The 23393-nt window shown below is 35.5% G+C and overlaps 1 protein-coding gene across 4 annotated transcripts in view; it reads left to right on the top strand.

The window, feature by feature from the left end:
• LOC137403836 (ankyrin-2-like) overlaps positions 1-22523 on the top strand; it is a 46015-nt gene extending 23492 nt beyond the window's left edge. For all 4 annotated transcript variants that reach the window (XM_068089902.1, XM_068089904.1, XM_068089905.1 and 1 more), the window contains 11 exons: positions 1074-1201; positions 3873-4114; positions 6814-6976; positions 7935-8051; positions 9423-9530; positions 10052-10336; positions 12000-12195; positions 14202-14282; positions 16523-16672; positions 19877-19992; positions 21748-22523. In XM_068089902.1, coding sequence (XP_067946003.1) covers positions 1074-1201; positions 3873-4114; positions 6814-6976; positions 7935-8051; positions 9423-9530; positions 10052-10336; positions 12000-12195; positions 14202-14282; positions 16523-16672; positions 19877-19992; positions 21748-22031 — 1870 coding nt within the window. In that variant the 3' untranslated portion in view covers positions 22032-22523. The remainder of the gene's footprint in view (positions 1-1073; positions 1202-3872; positions 4115-6813; positions 6977-7934; positions 8052-9422; positions 9531-10051; positions 10337-11999; positions 12196-14201; positions 14283-16522; positions 16673-19876; positions 19993-21747) is intronic.
• Positions 22524-23393: the final 870 nt, after the last annotated feature.

Below are 23393 nucleotides of genomic sequence, written 5' to 3' on the forward strand. Positions count from 1 at the left end.
AAGGGATATAGTTCAAGTACTGATGTTATATTCTTATTCGTAAAACCAGTTTTACAATACAATAGAGCGGCTGTTACTGTTATTTTGGAGGCTACAGAATTGTAGTAATGTATAGCTATAATTATGGTATAACGTATTGGTTGTCAATAGTCTTCTACCTGTTCACTGGCTAAATGTTAGCTGTTATCCGTTCACCATTCATTGTTTGAATGGGCTTATCTCGGAAATACTTTGCACAGTTAAGATCAAACAAATAAAGTGCGACGTGCTGTAGATATCGTAGTAAGTTGCCACATCGTGTACGTTCAGAACGTACGATGTACCGCACCAGCTAGAGTAGAATACAATGTATCGCATACACAGCACGGTGTACAAATGGAGAATGCATCGTGTTCTAAACACCCATTGAACTCAAAACTCCCAAACTAATAGTTTTAAATGGCACTCATAGGATTACTAAAATAACTGTTGTTGAAATGGAAGCTTCGTTTCATTTATCACTTTTGTAATATGACGTCGTTTAATACATTATTTGAATACATTATAAAAGGTATAGTATAATATCATCTTTAATTGTATTTAGGAGTCGTCTTATTTAGGAGATGGAGTAGTTTTTTTTATAATTATATACATGTAGATGTCCTGGTAATTTAGTAAAAAAAAGAATGAGTAGAGCAAAAATTCGCACAAGTCAACAATAATATGTTTCAATTCAGTTTCTCTGCCAATCTATCCTGCATATATCTAAAAGAACAGAACTTCAATTCAAGAATTTATAAACGCTATATTCGAAGCTACAATATAAACAGTAATTGTATTTAGTTATACAGTTATAAATACAGTTAAAGTGCAGCTGTAATACTATTGTTGGTTTCTTGACAGACAGTTTTTACAATATGCATGTAGCGCTTCGCATCACACAACATGGCCTATGCGCAAGCTTTCTACCGTCGAATTTCAAACTCAAAAGAATTAGTGAAGTCTCGTGTGAATGACGATGCTTGTGCTTTCTAAAATGTCGAAAGATGGCTGACATGGCTGTCAAATCCAAGTTTGTTATGATTTCTTTTCAGGTACAATCTCCTTCAGCTGGCTGTGCAGAAAGGAGACCTTCAGTTTTTAGAGTACTTGCTGATAGAGAAAAAAATCAACCCCAATATATCCAAGTGTAGCCTGCCTCTTCACATCGCTCTCGATATGGGTTGGTACTATATCCACCCTTCTCGCAAAAGATTTTTCTGACATGAGTCTTTTTAACAATTGATTCACCATGAAGTTTAATTGCAGAAAACTTTCCTAACACAAACACGAATAGGCTAAGCTTCTTTAAAGTTGTAATTAATCCTTGTAGCATTTTTAAAACCCAACTGTCAAGCCTTGGAATGCTCATAGCCGGCAGTTCAGCAACGCGTTTAACTTTCCTGCGAAAGTATTATGATGAGTTTTATATGGATTGTTGGTTTGTACAGGTCGTATCATCTTTCTATTATATACTAGTTAAATTATGTGTTGCTTCGGTGCACACACATTTAGTTATTATAAAATGATGGTATCATTAATTCTCTTTTTTATTTCCAGAAAATGTATCTTTTCTAGTTATTAAATACAGATTGCAGTTCAAAATGGAGATATAGATGCGAAAATAGGATTTTTCTTTTATTAATTTTGTAACTACATTAATTACACTTTCAAATATAGCTCCAATTAGTAGTGTTTTCATTTTCTTTGCTGTTTTAAACATTGTTTTCTATAAAATAATTTAAAACATTTTATTATAAAATATTATTATTTAAACAGCAGATCAGTAGCTCAACATGTTTTAACATCATAGGTATTTCTAGATTGAATATGTTTATTTAAAGGTTGACTTGCAACAAAATTCTCATTACAGTTATTTGGTATCAAAAGATTTACCATGTCTTACTCTGTTGTGTTGTAGGTGCCAAATGTGTGGAAATGTGATTACAAGCTCTTAAAAGCTCAAAAACGAAAAGCCGCCGTAGATTGGAATCTCTTTATTTCTCTGACGTAGTCATGATAGTTTGGTTATTGTCTTGTCACGTGATGTTCTCACGTGAATTGAAAGGCCAATAAAAAGCTCAATATAAACTTATCGTAGCACTAGTTTATGACAAACACTTCGGGTTTTACTGACGACTCCGTATCAAATATAGATGCTCGCTACTTTACAGTTTTGTTTCGGCTTGATGTAATGGTCAAGTCGTAATCTGTGATCCACTACTTCGCAAATAATTTCTGCAGCACTTTTCGATTATCACAGGTGACTGACAGGTTCGTCATGATTATCAGACAATGATATATACTCCTTCGAGCTAAGGTTAAAAAATTTAACGAATTTTTACGGTAAGTTATAAGATATCAGTGCTAAAAGTGACAGCATTACAATGACGATAAAACAGACGTATAAGAATAAATAAGAACAATAGACATGGTTTTATTGAATGTGTGAAGTATATTTGTGAAAATATTTCGACGAATGAGGTTGCATGAATGTGTAAACAGAAGTCATGTTGTAACAACTACGTCCCATTTGAGCCGTTTTGGAAAGAGAATCCAAACTACGGCGGTCTCGTGTGGCTGCGATTAACTGTTCGTTTTTTAGCTTTTAAGAGCTTGTAATCACATTCCCACATATTTTGCACCTACAACACAACAGAGTAAGACATGGTGAATCTTTTCATATCAAATAACTGTAATGTGAATTTTGTTGCAAGTCAATCTTTAAGCTAAGCCGCGCTTATGTTTAATTCAATATCGTAGAAAGAACTGTTTTCAGACTTGAAAGAACCGCTAACCACCACAATAACTAATTTGTTTCCAATGACAAAAATAACTAACAGTTACTGTTAATAGATTCAGGTATGAGTATTACCAGCAGTTTATTGTCACGAGAGCCATATAGTGCACAGAGTCCCGTCTTCGAAATTGGAAATAAAAGCACTAGTTTCCAAACAAACAGACCACTTTATATACATGTAAGCTATAATGGAGAGACCGTATCATTAACAAACAAAAATAACTCCCATTGTAGTTGCCTTAATATAGATTGTTGTATTGTATACCATTTGAAAGAGGACAAAATTCTGTACAAAATGATACCAATAATTTTATAATGTAAGGCAAGATAACAATTTTTATGCTCAAGTCACAACACAAGTTTTACCTAAGTTAGCATGTAGCTTTAATGCTGATAGGTTTTGTATCTGCAACAAGTTTCTGGTTTGGTTTGCTAGAGGAATTATATGTTTGGGAGTTATATGCAAATGGGAGGTACATCTGGGGTCTTTGCATTATATCTTATATATAAATATTAGGCACAGTCTGTTTGTTTGGAAACTAACAAGCTCCCATTTTTTCGCTTTTGTTGATTGCGAAACTCTGAATTATAAATTATATTAAATTCATGGGAGAAGGATTTGTGTAAGACATCGTATTGAGACAAATTTTTGTTTTGTTTTTCTCATGCAACAAAAGTGATATATTTGGCAACCAAGGGAACAACTCTTACAATTAAACTTAAAAATGCCTTTATTCTAAAAAAGTTAATGGAGGTAAAGCAGATTGTGTTGCGTTTATCATATATGCTGTGAATGATCTCTTGGTATTTCTAACCATGAGCGGGCAACTTCTTTATAATATTTAGCAGCTAGCAGTAGCTGGTCATAATTGTAGTGATGTTTCTTACAATCTAGTCTTTCTGATATGTCTACCTGTGAGCAGACAACTCCTCTATATGTTCATGAGCTGGCTATAGATTATCATTACCGTCTATGTGAGACATGTATTGAAGTTTCAGATGCCAACCTATTTTGGGTTCATCGATCACATGATGTGCATACAAATATCTGTAGGCTCAGTGGAGATGGTGCGGATGCTTCTCGAATATAAGGCTAGGACTCGACAGCGGGTGGGTATGTGCTACCCCCAGCCACATGTGCCTGTTTATGACAGTCACTCCAAGTTCTTTTTTGTAAGCTCTTCAATGGTGTGCGGCGGGCTGGCTAAAGACGCATACGAAAGGGCAATCGATAAGGACAGTGTGGAGCTGCTGCAGTTGCTTCTGGAGAAGAAAAACAGCAGCCGTCAAAGTGTGGTCAGTGGCAACCGTTAGCAGCACCGTTGTCCTAAATGTATATTATAAGTGTGATAATTGGAATAGGTGTAACTGTATGAGTTTTTTAATATATTTGTAGAAGGTTTTATCTATTAACGTTATAGAGTTTAGGTATTATTTGACACATGATCTTAACATATGTATAGGTTGCTAGATTTAAAAGTTGTTCTACCGGTAACTCTACACATTTGAAAATGGGAGTTATCTTTTCATGGACTAACATCAAATTGTTTCGTGTGTTTATGCATGAGCAGAAGCACAAGTTGATGACAATCAAGAATTATTGTTATTGTCGCTATATATCTGACAATCAATTTAGTTAACTAGAGGTCTTTACGGTACAAACAACTTATTATTACGGATCCCTTTTTGACATTTTTGTAAAGTTTTGCTTATTGTTACTATAATTCATGGTGCATTCGTGTGGAATTTTGATCTCTGCGCCGTTGTCTATAACTACGTATAACGGGTAATATTTTGAATCTCAATTATGATTGTCAATGTTAAATTCGGAATTTATCAAATTTACTGATATATTACAAAATTCACATGCTGAATATTTTGTTTTTAACTACACTAAAAATGTGAAAATGCCTACCTTTGCTATTGAAAACAGCCAATTTATTCCATATTTTGCTATGTAGGTTCGTAAGTGTATATGGGAATATTTTTTGCCTATAGGAAGCATTGCATCAACTGCAGTAAACACTCGAAGGTGGCAGTATATTAACGCATCATTAAATATTTAATATTATATAGATTTTCGCATAAACACAAATATGAATAGTGATTACTTCATAAAGTTTTTAAAATTTCATATCAAACCTTAAAGTTTTTTTATAGAGAGCCAATTTTGTTTGAACAAAAGGTTTAAAACTCAAAATCTTTTGTGTTCCTTTATACAGCAAGTACCTCAGCTATGCATTGATATGCTATGTACCTGGAGCCAAGTTTTCTATGAAAAAACACAAACATCAGAAGATTTCAGGGTTTAGTTGTGGACATATGTATCATGTTCAGTTAATTCTGCTTTCTACAACTCTGTCAACACCACATATAAAAATATTTATATAACATAAATAACATATACATAAAAGCATCTTATAAAACATTTATTTGCTGATCAATTTCCATAATCAAACATGGCTGCCCAGTTTAGCTCAGGGAACAAAAGATAAGATTGACCGAGGTTTACAGTATATGGAACTCATGGAATATGTATAAATTTTGTGGAATATTCAAGCAATTTCTATACCTTTCCATTGCATTCAGGTTCATATAAAAGACAAATACAACCAAATGCGCGTTGTTCTTTATGGCTAAACATGCGCAATCTTGCCCACTTCAGTAAAACAATTGTCTTTTGCAGATCAACTAAAGGTCATCCTTTCCAAGTTTAAATCAGCCCTATAGAATCTTAAGATTTTAATAATGTTCTTATTATAGTTGTCTTCTCTTTGAATGTAGATGAGAGTATTTTAGGTCAGTGTTGATTCATGATGTACATACTTCACTAGTATTTGTATAGCCTCTAAACTGTTTTTCTTTATTATATAATTTATAAATGTCACCACCTAGGACTCATCTTAATATGTACGTATATGAGACCAGTAAATAGATTCGAATTATTTACTCACAACTTAGCACAAAGTTCATTATGGACTCCCATCTAGTAAATGGTATTTTTGAAAAGTTGTCTTTTCATTTTGAGTTTGCAAAAGTATGCTTAAACATCACATTTAATATCATCTTTTGCAGACTGCACAAAAACGGAGCAACGATTAGTTATCATTAGAATTAACATTAATCATTAGAATTATAATTAACATTAGAAGTGTTTTTATCAAAACAAATGTAATCCAATAAAGTCTATTCCTGCTAGTTTGTTTCTAATATCACTTTAAAATGATTCCTAAAGGCTGGTTCACACTATATCGCCGTATGTCGGTGTTTTCCTTTCGGCATTCACCATCGACTATTTGAACTGGAAGCTGATAGCATCGACGAAGCGATGCAAATACGTTGGGAAAGTTTACAGCTGTCAAACTTTCCCGATATTACTCCTAGCATGGACGATGATAGCCTGTACAATGTGAACCATTTTGGTGATAGTAAGTCACGGGTAGCGAGGTTTGTTTATTTCCGTTTATGCTAGTTGCTGCGGGACTAGTATTTGATTTGAGCAAGCGGAAACAAAGAAGTTTTTTCATGAAAAAAATTATAAAGAAAAATGAGAACACTGCATCATGGAGTATTTGCTGATGCAAACGTGGGTAGGTTTGTGATAGTGTAAATATTGTTATCATCCACGATCACCAAAGTATGGCAGCATCAACGCCCAGATACGGCAATATATTGTGAGCCAGGGTTTAATCTAATTTTTATTGACCAGTTTGTCCTTAATGATTATCATAGCAAAGTTTGGCGCAATTTTCTTATTTCTAGTTTATTTTCATATTTCTGTACTCTAAATCTCAAATTTTGTATAGATATGTTTATTTATTTGGTGTATTCGATAAATTCTCGTAGGATGATGAGCTTTTACAGTTGAAGTATTGTTGAAGGGATTCAATAAACAGCCGAGACTGATGGAATTACTGTATGTAACTGTATGTATTTTATTCAATAAACAGCCGAGGCTGATGGAATTACTGTATGTAACTGTCTGTATTTTACAGTTGCTCTTGCACTACGCGTGTGATGTCGGAGCCATAGAGTGTATAAAGCACCTGGTGGAGACATGGCATGCTGACGTGAATGCTACTGATAGCAGGGGCTGTAATGCTGTCATACATTCACTCAAATCTTCCCTAAATATTCTACATTATCTTGTATCCAAAGGTAAGTTCTCCTGATTTGTTTCTTATGTATTCTGGTTCAGAACTGAATAACCTTTTAACCCCTAATGTCTGACCGACTAGGCTGACCCTCTGAACTCTCTGACTGACTAGGCTGACCCTCTAAACTCTCTGACCAGTCTGAAGGGTTTAGATCTAGTGTAGCAGCTTTGTGGTCTATACCAATGAGAAATACATGTAACTAAATTTATCTACTAGGGTACCATGTTTATATAATACTAATAATACACCATTGTGATACTGCGTGCTGTCATACTAATACGATACTGTATATGTGCTGGTATGATACCGTGTCGTTATTAAGATGATATGTGTTGGTTCTGATATGATATTTATATTACATATAGTATAATATAATATATATTAATTGTATAATAATTAATTTTAATATAATTCTGTTCAATACTTAATTATAATATATATTATAATATATATTCATTATATAATAATTAGTTATATTATAAATAATAGTATAAAATGATGTAAATAATTAATGATAATATATATATTAATTATATAATAATTAATTATAATACAATTATGTAAAATAATATACAATAATTAATTATATATATAATATACTGATCATATTTATCTTTCTACACATGACCAATATTGTTTACTATTTTATGACACCAACATACTACATCTACCATCGTCTGTTTCAGTTTATGAACTTTCTGTCACTACAACCTTTGATTCACTATTCCGACTCCTCCGCAATACGATTCGATTACCAAATTTTAAAACACTTTTATTTAACTCACTCAATCATTCCTGATTTCTGTCGTTTCAATTGTTTTTGTTGTATGTAATGACAAACACTATTTCGTTGATGATTACCAATGCCAATAGAAAGTTATACGTACATATTGTCTAGGTTCTGATATGATCTAGTTTTATGTATGATACTATGCAGGTGCTCATATGATACTGTGTAGGTGCTGATGTGACATGTACTACCTACCAAGGGCGTACAACTCTACACATGCTATTCTGCAATCCAAACGAAGATGTACCATTTCTTGTGGAGAAAACGCGACTTTTCTTAGCCCTTGGTGAGTGGTAAAATGAATTTTTTGTTCATTTGCAATTGTTAATATTTGTGGCATTTTTTAGACAGGTGGGTCAGGCGAAGGCTTACACTTACTCTAGGCACTTACTTTGGGCACCTTCTCTAAGCACCTACTTTGGACACCTACTCTAGGTACCTACTCTAGGCACCTACTCTAGGCACCTACTCTAGGCACCTACTCTAGGCACCTACTCTAGACACCTACTCTAGGCACCTACTTTAGGCACCTACTTTAGGCACCTACTTTAGGCACCTACTATAGGCACCTACTCTAGGCACCTACTCTAGGCACCTACTCTAGGCACCCACTCTAGGCACCTACTCTAGGCACCTACTCTAGGCTTGGTGGTGTTAAAGCAGACTTTGGAAAAAATGAAGATAAAAAGTCAAGTTTTTTTTAATTGATTCAACAAAATGGTCGTTCTAATGTGTTGCGCAACTTTAGTTAGACCAGGTGTATGTAAATAGGCTCCGGTGATCCATAGGTGTCTGTACAATCCCTTCTTGTTATAAGTGCCCTGAAAAGAACTGTAGCAGCTAACACTCATGACTGTTTAATAAAAGCTACTATCCAGAATTGTAAGATTTTAGCAGTAGATGTGCATCGACATAGAATTATCTAGAGATGACAGAGACATTTCTTTTATTATGATTTGATATTTTGTACATGATAACTAGCGTTCATCGCGGGGAAGATAATTCTAATAATCTATCAATACAGCTGTTTTTTCTCAGCCATCTGTTACAAATAGATCGAAATGTAGTACATAAATTGTTCGTGCCTCATTTGTCTAAACATGTCTCTATCGTGTCCCTAGCAGTTTGAATAGAGTTGTTATTCGATGCAACTGGTCGCTCGCTAATGTGTAAGACGAATGATTTTTGTCCAAACCGCCAAGTCTTTAGCTTCTCACACGTTTCAGCTTGCCTGTTCCTATTCCTTGAATAGAACTTTGTACTTTTGCTAAACATCAGAACAGTTTCATCTATAGCTGAACGATGTGACGATTACTCCTTTTTATTCAGGTCATCTTTGTCGAGCCTCTCGAGTTTCCCCTACTTACTTGCATTGATTGCTTTCTACGTCTCTTACAAGTTTTGATAACCTTCTGAGCGTATTCTACTAACAGGCGTTGGTAGTTTACTAAATGTTTCTTCTTGACAGATGTTGACAACCTTCTGAGTGTATTCTATTAACAGGCGTTGGTAGTTTACTAAATGTATCTTCTTGACAGATGTTGACAACATTCTGAGCGTATTCTATTAACAGGCGTTGGTAGTTTACTAAATGTTTCTTCTTGACTGATGTTGATAGCGGTTTTACGTTTTATTTATTGACATTTGTTATCGACAGGTGTTGACAACCTGGTGAATCAATATGACGTATTTAGAAATACGGCACTGCACTATTTGTGTTCAAAGCATTCTCTGAATGGCAGTTCCTCGACACTGGAGTGCCTCGGTAAGCGTGTTTCTTTAGCAAATGTTTTGACCATTGTTCTGCCTACAATTGTTTTTATAACTTAGCAATTTTTTACTGGATTATTTTGTATATAGTGACTGCTGCACATTATGATTGCCAACAAGCATCACGTTAGACAAGTGAAATCATTAGGATAGGTTCAGTACCAGGAAGGGAGGCTCGCTTCCTCATCTGACTCAACCATTAAATTTGTATAGATTTCGTGTCAAAATATGTAGTCACCTCAAGTAATCCTCTACTGCAAGGAAGGATGCATTAATGGTGGTACAATTATAGCTGTATTTTCTTATTCGCAGCACTGCGTTTGTTAATAATGGTTTATATTTTCTGATTAAATCTAACTGCGCTTGTTCAAGCTTATAACTTTTGTTTGAAAAATACAACTTTTGTGTGTAAACGTTCTTCATCATCTCAAAGTTACGATTAACGTCAACATTTTCCTAAACCGATTATTGTCTTCAATCGTTGACTGTCATGCTGAATGTTCATGTGTGAACCAGGTCTTCTGCTGACGCACAACGCTGACACATTCTTGTGTGATGCCGATGAGAAACTTCCTATTTTGACATTACTTCAATGCTCCTGCCTGAATTCTGTAAACTTGGAGGGTTCAAATGAATGGCTGCCTCACTCGCAGCATCAGAATGGCGGCAAGGCTGGAGCGGAACAAGTCGACCATATCGTTAAACTGTTTGCTCAGTCGAATATAAAGAGTGTACAGGGAGCCATCAATAGAGAGAATGAGACTGTGATGTTCTATCTATTGCGAATGGCATTCGACACCAGTGAGTTAATAATAGTTAACACTGCAAGCTGCTTGTAATTTCTGTACTATGGTTGAATCACACTATCGAAAACTGCTTGCAAACGTTTTATTACGATTATAGAAGCTACTAACCTGAAATAGTTGTCGAACCCATTTTAAAAGCCTATTTTAATTTACACGTAGACAGGTTTACTAAACCAAAGTCTTTTTAACCAAGTATAATTAAAAATAATTTAAGTTATTCCTTTTTATGCAAGTTTGCAAATCTTGACTTTACATTAACATAAAAGTGCTCTAAATGATTAACTTCAAATACTTTTCTCCAAAATGTCGTTGTTCCAGTTTCTCCAGCTGTAATAACAAAACATCGTTGTTCAGATTTACTTATTTTGCTTTCATACATATCATCAAAGCAGAGCATATTAATGTTAATAATATTTCTTAGCTGTAAATAAAATTGGTAGTTATCGTATCTTGTTAACATATATCCGCAACCTTACCATGAAAAATATTTAATACCGACCTTTTACTTTTATATTTCCCAGGTATGGTTCATTTTCAACAAAAAAGTAGTAATATTTATACTCTGCAATATTTATAGAGTGGCTTGTTCAAAGGTTTTGTTGAGGTTCTGGCAGCTGAAAGTAGCACCAATTACTGATGATTATAAATCCCACTTCATCATTGTCTGTGGGTCTGTTAGTCCGTGTAAAGGCTATGCATTCCCTCATTTTTTGGGCCTATTTCATCCAAGCTAAAAAACCTGATAAAAAATGCTATAAGTCTTTGGTTTCAAAACTCCGTCTGGTTCCAGAGAACCACCATCTTAAACACCCACCCGCAGGCATATGGTTTAAAATGAAAAAAGTCTTGGGCTTCGCCACGCTTGCTGCTTGTTGCTGATAGCTGATCCAGGGCTGATACTCTAAAAGAAACACCCATCTCGCTAGGCCCAGACTTGGATATTGTACCCCCCAATCACCTGGTTGGTCAATTTGAAATACACCCCCTAAACACTGGGAGTTCCCTAGAGGGCGCCCAGGTTCCACACCCCACTAAACATCCAATATGATTCAGAAGCTATAAAAATCATTTTCACGGGCCCTTTCACTGGCTTGGTTGTAGAAACCCCCCTTAAAGTAGCAATTCACTGACAGTGCCTCATGGTCTGAAACCCCCCCCCCCCTAAAACGTGATTTTGGGCTGAGCCTAATGGGCCTTTTGGTGGGAGTATCAACCCTGGGATAGCTGACAGACATTTGAAGATGAAACATCATAATATACTTCTTAGGTCTCATCTCATGACAATATATTGTGTTTATCTATCATTTGAGAATATATAGGACAGATATATAAAGATATTGACTTGTTGTGTAGTGAATATTGTAGCATTTGAACCTGAGACACACTCTTCATAAAACGCACTACCCAATGGATTATGCGCATCTATTTTATTTAGTAATTTTTTTTTGTGTTTTATAAGGCTATTGAAGGCCATATTTTTATTCCTGTTAGAATGGAATAACAGTAATAAAAATAACAGGTCCTTCCAGTTTCCATTTATATCTAACTTGCAGTTGTCCTTTCTCAACAAATGCTGGATGAGCAGATAACTCACAAGTAAATGGTTTGTACATGTACTGGTCTCCAATGACTAGTAATGTCCGAATTCTGTTTTTTAGAAGAGTTGTCATACTTGAATACTTTGCGTGTCCTTCAAGATTATGGTGCTAACATAAACCATGTGGCAGTCACACAGATGTCTGGCATAAGCAAGCCTACAAAGTTTACAGATGTCAGTGCTAGGTCACTGCTGTCTGTTTGCGGGGAGCAAGCCCGCCTTGAACTGCAATCGGTCGCTGACGATTTGTCTGGCAGGTGAGGATGATACAGTTAGTGATTAGGCAGAGGGTGCTTTCAAACATTTTTTAATACACTTATTTTACTCATGGCGCCACATTATCTTTTTCCCCAAAAAGTTTTATGCTGCTTGCTGTTCCAATGGCAGGTATCATAAATACTATTCTTCAAAAAGATATATTTTCAGCGTTTCTGGAATCGCCACAAAGTTTCAAGCAATTAAGACCCACATATCTTTTAAATCTTGGAAATATTGATGAAACTGTTATTTCCTAGCTCATGATAGAAGGTCTGCCTACACTAGCTAACCAATTGGCTCCGAAACTGTTATTTCCTAGCTCATGATAGAAGGTCTCCCTACACTAGCTAACCAATTGGCTCCGAAACTGTTATTTCCTAGCTCATGATAGAAGGTCTGCCTACACTAGCTAACCAATTGGCTCCAATAGTTAACCAATATCATAAACCTTAATACTACAGGTTCTCTAGTCAAATTCACATCTACAGATATACAAAACACGTTAGGTTTTAAGAGGAGCTTAAGGGCATGGCTATTGGCATAATTTTTTTAACTATAATGCTTAATTAATTTTTGCCTGTAATCTGCTCCCTAAGTCTGCGCTAAATATTAGCTTTTACTATCGCGCACATGGCCTCATCATCACCTTCTCTAGATGCTCGTTGTCTAGTTTTCATTTCTGTTGTATATATTCATATATTATTGATGAAATAACGCAAACAAACATCTGTTATATGTTATTATATTAATAACGAAAATGTATTGGCGATACAAGCTTAGTTGTTAGATGTCAGCAAGGCCTTTGACAGAATGTTGCTCCAAGTAGCTGTTGAAAAATTGCTTGCCTTTGATACCAAACCATTCCTGGTTAGGGTTGTAGGAAGTTTCTTGACAGACCGTTAACAAAGAGTAAATATGTAGGCTCTATCTTATCATGTGGACACTGCAAGGTCAGAGTTCCCAAGGAACCATTCTAGGTCCTTTGATATGGAATGTTGTTGTGCATGACCTCAAGCAAGTGTGACACGCTAAGTATGCTGATGACACTACTTTGCATGACAATGTGAAATGATATGGAGTGTCAGCCACTAAATCAACCAAGACTAAATCAACGATATCATTTACTTGTCAAAACCCGCTACAGCATTCAGCAGATTATGCATCACTCTGGTGTAAACAAAGCTCCTTGTCTCTAAATACTGCCAAGTCACAGACTATTAATTTTACTCCTAGGAAAACCATATGCAGCCATTCTATGACCATAAACATCATGAACATAAAAAAACACTGACAGTCTGTAACTTATGGGGATACAAATAGACAATCATATACATTTACGGTTCCCAAGCCATATCGACTTTATTATCTTAAAAACTAGACCAACTCATGCTCTAATTCAACTCAGAAATGTTGGTGTAAAACAAAAAGGTCTCTCACTCTTTTGCCAGAATCTTATGTTGTCCATTTTATCTAGCTAGTATCCCTTCGTATCGAAAACTAGTAAAAAAATTAGAACTTTCAAAAACTATGCTTTAGGGTTATGCTACCAGATATAAAAAAGTTACTATGACCATCTAAATGCCCTTAATACTGAGTAGCTAAATATGTGTTTTTTAGTTATTGGCTGTTTAAAATACTCAAATTGTATCTCCAATCTGCCTGACGATCCATTTCATTCCTACTTCCAAAAAAACCATTACACCTTGTGCTAGACACCAACATCTTGCCAATTTACATTATAGAACAGCGTTATGCAAGAAGAGCTTTATCTTTCAATACATATAATAATTTACTTTATTCTTTTTTGTTTTTTGTCTCAGAGTATAATTTGCTCTGAACGGCCTTGACCTGTGTAAATAGAGTTAATATCTATATATAAGTTGTTTTTCTGATTAGAAACAAAGCATACCCAATCACCGTCTTTTTGCATTAAGATGTGATATTGGCGGACATTGAAATTGATACGAGTTGTCACAAGCTTGAGCTCTACTTACATATATTTTAGTGAGCGGTCATTCTTGAGTCAAGTGTTGGAAGCTTTATTCCATGCAGGTCTGGACCCCAATGCTCAGCAGATTGAGTGCCGGTTAGTGAGTAGTCGATAGTCAGCGAACATGTTGATGACCTTGTTTTAATCACCATCAGTTGTTTACAGGAATTGGTATTTTTCACCCGTACCATTTTTAATGAATGTAACTTGTCAACAAAGAGTGCATATTTGCATATGTGCATATAATAGCAATGCTGGTTTAGCCTGAGTAAATGCCTAACCTATTGAGCTAAGGTCAAGATATTGGTACAAATGTTAATATTATTAGTAGTTACTGGTAGTTATTAGTAGTAGAGTTACCAGTAGTAGTGGTAGTTGTTAATAGTGGAGTTACCAGTAGTAGTAGTAGTTACTAGTAGTCATCAGTAGTGGAGTTACCAGTAGTAGTAGTTACTGGTAGTTATTAGTAATGGAGTTACCAGTAGTAGTAGTTACTGGTAGTTATTAGTAGTGGAGTTACTAGTAGTAGTAGTTACTAGTAGTTATTAGTAGTGGAGTTACTATTAGTAGTAGTAATTATTAGTAGTGGAGTTACCAGTAGTAGTAGTAGTTATTAGTAGTGATAGTTTTACTAGCCATTAGTTGTAGTAATTGGCACTAGTTACATGTAGTTACTACTAACTTGTAGGTAGTAGTTTTTAGTGCTAGCTATTGCTAGTAAGAGTTCCTAGTACTAACACTGACTAGTAATTTTTCCTGCTTCAAAATTTCAGTGTACGATACAACTTGTTAAGATTGATATAATGCCTGTAATCCGCAGTGATACACGCAGCACTCATGACAAGTAAATAAAGATTTCAACTAATACATATGGTCATCATTGTTCATAGAATCTTTTATTATTTTATCCTTAACCATAAAGGAATGTCATATAAAAACCTATAACTTGTACAATGCATCTAGGAACAAATCGCTCTAGTTTAACCATACACCTTGAAATATTGTATCTTTCTCATCATCATATGATTACTTGTAATTTCATCAGTCTTCTCACGGTTTCATGCTTTACAAAAGCATTTCTATTCGATGTTGTTGTTAACCACTCATCGTAAGCACTACCTTTACAAATACGTGTACCAGGAAGTACTATGTCAATCTTTGATATAATATAAAGTCTTTCCTCGTAGTGATGTCAGTGAGTCAACCATTATTTATGTCAACATATTCTCTATGAAAATGCTAGTCATTAAGTTGAGGTGCTCTGGCTTGTTGCCAATCTTTAGCTACATGGTAGAGACAATTATATGGTCAGCGTGTCAGCGGACGTGTCTTGCGAGAAAAAAAATCTTTTTCAGGAGCGAGTCATTTGGCTAACAAACGAGTGTCTCTACTACTAGTAGGCTGCTCTATGTGTGGAAAAAGGCTGTTTTGTCTATGACTGTTATTCGTATTTGTTCATATTCACTATCGAAATATCATATCGTTGGTGGCTGACATAAGCCTGAAAAAGTATCGATGTTACATTATTACAAGCGAAAACAAGTTACCTGCAACATTCATGTCTTATGATCAGAACAGGCCTAAAGGCGCGTTTACCCCTGGCTGATTTGTCGGAGTTGTGTTTTCGCCAAGTGAGTCAGAGTTGAAAAGGTTTCTTGTCTGTTTATGATTTGAAATACGTTTTTACAAAGACTTTACACCAAACCTACTCAAACTCTGACTATACAACATATGTCACTGTTTTTAGCCATTTTCATACTCAAGCATTTTTTGGTTTTGGTGCCTGCAAAAAAGTGGCAGAGCGATGTGATTGAGATTAAGCTATTGCCAAATTTTTGAGAGGGTTTCAAGCCTGTGTCATCATTTGCGTGTTCATGACCTATTCTTAAAACTACATATATAATCTTGGTAATAAATAGCAATAGTTGGCTAGAAGGCACAACAAAGTTGTTTTGTGCTATTGCGATCATCGGAAATTGATGATGTTAATGATTTTTCGTTAGCATTTTGGTAAATGCTGACTGTGTAAGGTAGACTGTGTATATTATTTGTATATATACTCAGTATATATATATTTGTATACTTATATATATATTTATATACTTATATACTTGTACGTGCGTGTGTATAAACCCAAGTTTCTTACATGATATTTTTTCAGTCTGCTTCGATTAGAAAGTGCACCCCTTTAGCAATATTTAAAATATAATTTACAACAACAACCAATCATTATATAAGGAATTGAAGAAATGCTGACAGTTGTTATCGCCTCCGTAGATGCCGGCCAACTAGTAAAACGTGAACTTGAGCTTGTTCAGTAGTCTCCTTCTTTGCAGAACACTGGACCATGCACAGAATGTTAAGGCTCTGGCGTGCTTCACAGCCCTTATGCAAAACTGTCAGAGTTACAGCCAGTTAGCTCTTATAGAGCAGTGGATAAGGACAAGTTTGCAATGGGGAGGTAACCCTGAAGTGCAATTCTACAGGTAATGAAAGCTACGCAATGGTCTTACATAGGTACTAATATAGACGCAACATTTTAGCTAAAAAGGTTTTGAGGAGATTCCAGTTATCATTATTGAGTATGTCTACTCAAGTGTTTCTGAGTTTATATTTTTCTAATACATGAACCTATTCTACATTCATATGTCGACGTACGAGTGTCTCAACATGCAAAAGATTTGTGATATGAGGAAAATTCGAACCAAATTTTCGCCTTCACCTACAAGATAAATTTGAGATATGAGCAGACGGTTATCAATGCAACCACTAAGTAGCCGAGTGTGCAAAAGGCTGCTTCCGAGAACAACATAGCTCGGGTCTTTCTCATCAGATCAGTTTGAAAAATTTTAAAAAGGTCAGCAAAAATAAAAAATAAAATGCAAGGCAGTCAAAAAGCGAGACAAAAGGAGCGGAACCGAAAGAAGAAAAGTAAAAAATTGAAAATAAAAACCAAGTTATAATTAAGTTTACTGTAATGTAAGATTATAACTTATTTTAAGTGAATGCTTAGTAAGCTGAATTCATTTTTCAGTTAAATTTAAAGTTTGTTACGTTGCGTAATGTTACAAAGTGTAGAGTTCCGACCATGTTGCTACAGTCTGTCTCAAAGGTAAGTAGAGTTCCGACCATGTTGCTGCTACAGTCTGTCTCAAAGGTAAGTAGAGTTCCGACCATGTTGCTGCTACAGTCTTTTTCAAAATAAGCACTCCATACACTACTGTACATAGGAACGCTGCATTTTATTGCAGATCAACCTCTAAATAGGCACAGGGCTCTCGGGTTACAATGACTCTGTTATACGGTTTTTTCCCTATGATGTAGAACACGATGACTTTTCCGCACTTTCTATACGAAATATTGTTCATCATACGTTATCAACAAAAAATTTCACCCGAAATTCAAATTTGCCTGTCGGTGTGCTGAATAATTCGGAATAACAAATATGCTTATATGCTATTCCCCGTTTGCCCCCACACAATGCATGAATGAGAAACAATGCTCGATCTCTCGTAGTTCAGCGTTATTCGTTATCAATTAACGTGAAAACGAAACCGGAAACAGATAGGTGATAAAATTTTAGCCGATGAAAAAGTTGAAGTTCAGTAAAATAGTTAAAAATACATACTAGCACTGAGCTTTAAGTACAGTCAAACATGGATAACTCGCCCACGGATAGCTCGAACACATGGTTAATTCGAACGGTTTCTTTGGTCCGTTCCCACGTAATGATAAATTGCTATAGATAACTCGAACTCAACACTGTTAACTCGAACTGTTTTTTGCCCAACGGCTACCGAAACGGTTGTTATCGCTTTAGAAAATCACTTTATTCCAAGCCATAGAGGTAAACCTCAACTTTTCATAATTCATAAGCGTCGTTATTACCACCATCGGCAAAATATTTTTGTCAACGACTTTTCTAAAGGTTTGGTGAAATTTGATTTATACCAAACATCCGCTTAGCGATCGCCCTTCGAAAGCAAGGTAAAGTGAGGTAATCTTTGCATAAACTTCAAGAAAAATCGGCAAAATTTATCGTAGGTAAAACGCTCAAAAGAAAAAGATGTCTTTTCTTTTGAGCATTTCGACAACGATCAAGTTTTGCCAATGTCAATCTAAAGAACGTCCTGGCAATAACATCACCTCAAACAACAAACCAATCTCAAGTGATAGAAAAATCTCTACACTTTTTGATAAAAACGTTTTAAACTTTACATTAGAAGCATTTAATTTGAAACAAGCCATTTGTGCTTTTGATTTATATTATAGTTTGTATATATACATGTATCTACTAATAAATAAGTAAATACATGGACTTGTGACAGTGCTCTGATAACTTGAACGCTCTGATAATTTGAACACTTTTGCTCGGTCCCGTGAAGTTCGAGTTATCCATGTTTGACTGTATGTGTTTAGTAAGCTAAACTCATTTAAGTTAAATTTTAGGGTTATGTTATACGTCTGTCTTGGGTAAGAACTCCCTAGGGTACATATTGCACATGGTACATTGTAATGTTACATTTTATTGCAGATTATAACCACTAAACACCATAAACTTACTATAGGTAACCATAGTTACTAAGGTTAACATATTATTTAGTTACTAGTTTTTAATATGTACAGTATATATATCAAGTTTTGTGGGTTTTTACCAGGGGTGTTTGCATTAGTTTTCGCTATGGGTTTCTAAATCCCTCTATACAAAGTTTTTGTCTTACGGTGCCAACACTGTAACGATTTAAAATTGTATGGCGAGGGTCCACTGTATTGTTACATTGTGAGGGTCTACTGTATTATTACTTTGTGAGGGTCCACTGTATTGTTACTTTGTGAGGGTCTACTGTATCGTTACTTTGTGAGGGTCCACTGTATCGTTACTTTGTGAGGGTCCACTGTATTGTTACTTTGTGAGGGTCCACTGTACTGTTACTTTGTGAGGGTCCACTGTATTGTTACTTTGTGAGGGTCGACTGTATTGTTACTTTGTGAGGGTCGACTGTATTGTTACTTTGTGAGGGTCGACTGTATTGTTACTTTGTGAGGGTCGACTGTATTGTTACTTTGTGAGGGTCCACTGTATTGTTACTTTGTGAGGGTCGACTGTATTGTTACTTTGTGAGGGTCGACTGTATTGTTACTTTGTGAGGGTCGACTGTATTGTTACTTTGTGAGGGTCCACTGTATTGTTACTTTGTGAGGGTCGACTGTATTGTTACTTTGTGAGGGTCCACTGTATAGGTGGAGAATTAGAACAATTAAAACATGTTTTTCTATTGTAATATCTTGTTTTAAGTAGTTTTTTCATAGTATGGGAACGGATTAACTTGTCTTTAGTTATTTGTATAGGAAATATTGTATTGAGATACGAGCACATTGACACACGAGCTCGGTTGCGTAAAGCATCAAGCTTGTATGTCAAGGTATGACTGTACTTATATCGATCAATGCTATGCAGTTTTTTCACTGAACACGTATTTATGGTACTAGCTCTGCCATTTATGATTTTATGTCTGATCATTGTGGTATAGTTAGATTAGAATAAACACCGATATGCAAATGACCTCTTTATCCTGCAGTGTTTATCAGTAATTTACATAGATCTACTCAAAAAAATAAAAAGTCGCAATAGTTTTTCTGTATACAGGCTTATGGATGTTGTGCTCAACATTTGCGCTGTAACCTTGCAGGCCTGAGCCACAAATTTGTACTAGTCAAGGGAGCATATTCCTCAAGCAAACAACATCCCTTCCCATAATGCAATGCTTCTCAGAAACAACTAGTCGTCTTTGGTCGAGTCATCCCGGTAGGTCTGCAGTTCCTTAGCAGAGATGAAGTTGTGTGCGATATCCATATGTGAAAGGGCATGTATAAAGAGCTGAAATTGTTCTTGTGAATTTAAACACTATGTGGTTAAGGGTTTGAAGACAAGAGTGCGATATGCATAGCTGTTTTTCATAATCTTTATAGAAAAAATAACAAACTTTTGAACATATTTCCGCATGCATTTATAGCCTAGGGCTGGAATGTGCTAAAAGCATGTGAAGTGAGAATTCACAGATAAGTTCATATAAACGCCAGTCATGCGTTCACTACTTCCTAACTCTAACCTCATCAGATCTTGTTGATTTCATAACTGCCCGATAGTCATCAGCCATTACTCGGCAACACTCAGTAAAAGTGGTCTTTGTATTTGTTCAATTTTGTGCTGGAGATCACACTTGTTAGAAAACACGGAAAGACCACTATTATTTATTGATTCAGTATTCTTAAAGTAAAATTTCCTATGGAAAGGGTACTTTTTAATCATTAAAAATTTATGAAAGTTGTATTTTCCGTAAATTGATAAAACCATAGTTGTTTTTAAAGTTTACTCGGTACAGAAATAAATCTTTTGACTTGTTTGTACCTCTATGATAATGATCAGAGCCAAAACTAAGGAGGCAACAGACCAAACAAAAGTCGTGTTTTCCTATTTGTAAAGATGAACTTTCTATTTTATAGCCCGAGCTCTTGCTATGGATAAAAGATGAAAACCCACTAAGTTTTCTAAAACTTTTATGATTTTGTTTTCGACCAATTTTTTACTTTTTTCTTATCTAAAAGTGATATTATATCACAATAATAGGTTTTATACCAAATTAAAAGTGATATATCACAAAAATAAGTTTTATACCAAATTAAAAGTTGATTACAATGTTTATAAAATTCTCATGAACACCAGTTGGTGCAGATGTCAGAGTACATTCCGCTTGGGTAATGCTCGTCTCCTCTGGCATCAAAGAGTTAAGCTGTCAATTTTTCTCTACCAAAAGCAAGGGTGCTTTTTGATTTTGAATAGCCTCATGTAGGAATGAATTAGTGTGTCCAGTTTCCTGTGAAATGAGAAAAACTGCAATTCTAATACGCTGGTGGGTTTTTACTAGGTTTACATACAACGATAGTGTTACGACACTTGGGTGTGCCAATGCCGAAGTGCCACGCTAGGTCGGCAAGCAGGTCATGGTTCCATAGTAGAGCAATTGTTGTGCAACTCCTTATGTAAGGTTACATATGAAGCTGCAGGAAAGCAAGACCAATGCGTTTGCACAAGTACGCACAAAGATGGAACATATATGGCACATCGCCCAAGTGTGTCACTGCCAAACAGCGACACTGAATTACAACAGAATGAGGGCGACATGGTTGTTTCCATGATGGCATTGCAGTACCATACGGGGGTGTGTCGCTACGCCCCTGTATGGAAACTTGGTTATTTTGTCTAAAGCATGCTCTTCAGCTTACCCTAGTTGTTTCCATGCGGAGAAGCTGGTCGCCTTAGTGCAGTCATTACCTAGAACTGATTTATCACGAAGAAGCAAATGGCTCGGATGGAATGATCGATCGCAAATGTCTTCTTTAGTTTTGGCCAGAAATCAAATGATTGTATAACTTCACACCACAGATCTTGTTGCAATGCTTGTTGATGATGCTATTTTAAGATAAATACTTAACAGCTGAATATTTCTAGAATGTTCTTTAGAATCATCTGCATTATTTCAAATAAAATTGCATTATGTAGCTTCTATGAAGAGGATTGTGCTGCTGCTCGCTAGCACCATGTCGCAGTCATCGGTGTCCACAGCTCTTGCTGCCATGTCAGCTACCCTGATCTCTTCTCTCCAACCTACCTGTGCAGTAAACCTTCACGCACTCCTCGACTCGATTGTGACACAACCGCGTTCTCTGCAGGCCCTTGCCTCACGTCAGATATATACAAGCATGGGAAGAGGTGTGTCCAAAGATCGAGTTCGTCTACTCCCGCTGCCTACAAGCCTGAAAGACACGGTATCTTTGCTCAGATAGCTCTCGCGATATTCAACAAGTATACTACCATGTTTTAACTTAGTTTTTTCATAAGTTAGTTTTCTTGCCTTTCTTTACTTTCAGTTTCGTAGCATTCATTAAACCGTAAAACTCTTAGTATCGATATCTATTCTGTTCTCCTCATAGAAGCTGAGATGGATCATGCTTCGCACTGTCTTTGCTTACATGTTATGTAGAAAGCCATGTAAATTTGTTTTTATATTTAACGGTTGACTGTTTGAAATAAACAATATATTTACCTATCATATTTGTATCACAGCTCATATGCAGAGCTGAGACCCTAGAACAACCCACTTACTATACATATTTAAATAGCTTGGGAAAAAGTGACCTTCATACAAGGTTATGTTGTGATGCGACAATCGCACCACTTCCATTTGCATACCTGTCAACATAACTACGTTTTTTTATACTTTGGTCTCTGTTTCTCTTTTAATACTGTTCAAAAAATAAATAAGATTCGAAAAGTTGGATTATAAATACAGATTGCTCTGTAAGTTTGTCATTTGTCACTGGTGGAGGTCAAAAATAAAGAATAACAGGGAATAATCAGACAAGTTCAAACTATTCCGATAGGCTGTTGTTGCATCTAGTGTTTTATTATATAAAGGTTTTAGAGGAAATAGGAAAGTGTTTACATGACTACAAAGAAATAAATATTTCTCTTGTAATCATGGAAACCTATAGTCTGCTGACAAATAAATATCTTGTGAATAAGTGAGTCGCTTTTGATTTTTATTTTAGATAAAATTAAAACGAAGGTTTTTGTTGTAGTATCCGGTTTTATTCTACTCGCTTAAATACTCAAAGGTTGTTGAAAATATTACAAGTTTATGTATTGATTTTTCATTTATCTGCTCTCGAGTATTCCTTGAGAATTTGCTGTTCCACGAACCCTCGCACTAAAAAAAAGTAAGATTTTTCAAAAATTTACATCGACTTTAACACAGCGAAAAGACGCCAATGTGTATGAAGCATTATACAAACCAATAATATTGTGCTTGAAGCAGAGTTCTCTAGGGAGATAAGGCTATGCATGAAATTGATAATACATATTTGATAGCGCAGAAAACAATGTTCAAGAAAGATATTTTACCATCTAGTAATCACTTCTTAGTTATTACTCTAAAGCCTTCTAAAGAAATTTTCAAATTGAATATCAACCTGGTTCATACAGCGATGCCACCTTTTAGTAATTGTATTTCTGTGACTCTTGAAATTTCACACGAGCGTGTATGATGTGATTGCATATGCAAGCTCAACAAGTCTGACGTGGAATAAATTTATTAAGTGACCATAGATTATCAAGTTATGCCATGTAGAGTGAAAAAACTGTTTAGT

Source organism: Watersipora subatra, chromosome 9, assembly GCF_963576615.1.
Source record: "Watersipora subatra chromosome 9, tzWatSuba1.1, whole genome shotgun sequence".
Taxonomy (NCBI): domain Eukaryota; kingdom Metazoa; phylum Bryozoa; class Gymnolaemata; order Cheilostomatida; family Watersiporidae; genus Watersipora; species Watersipora subatra.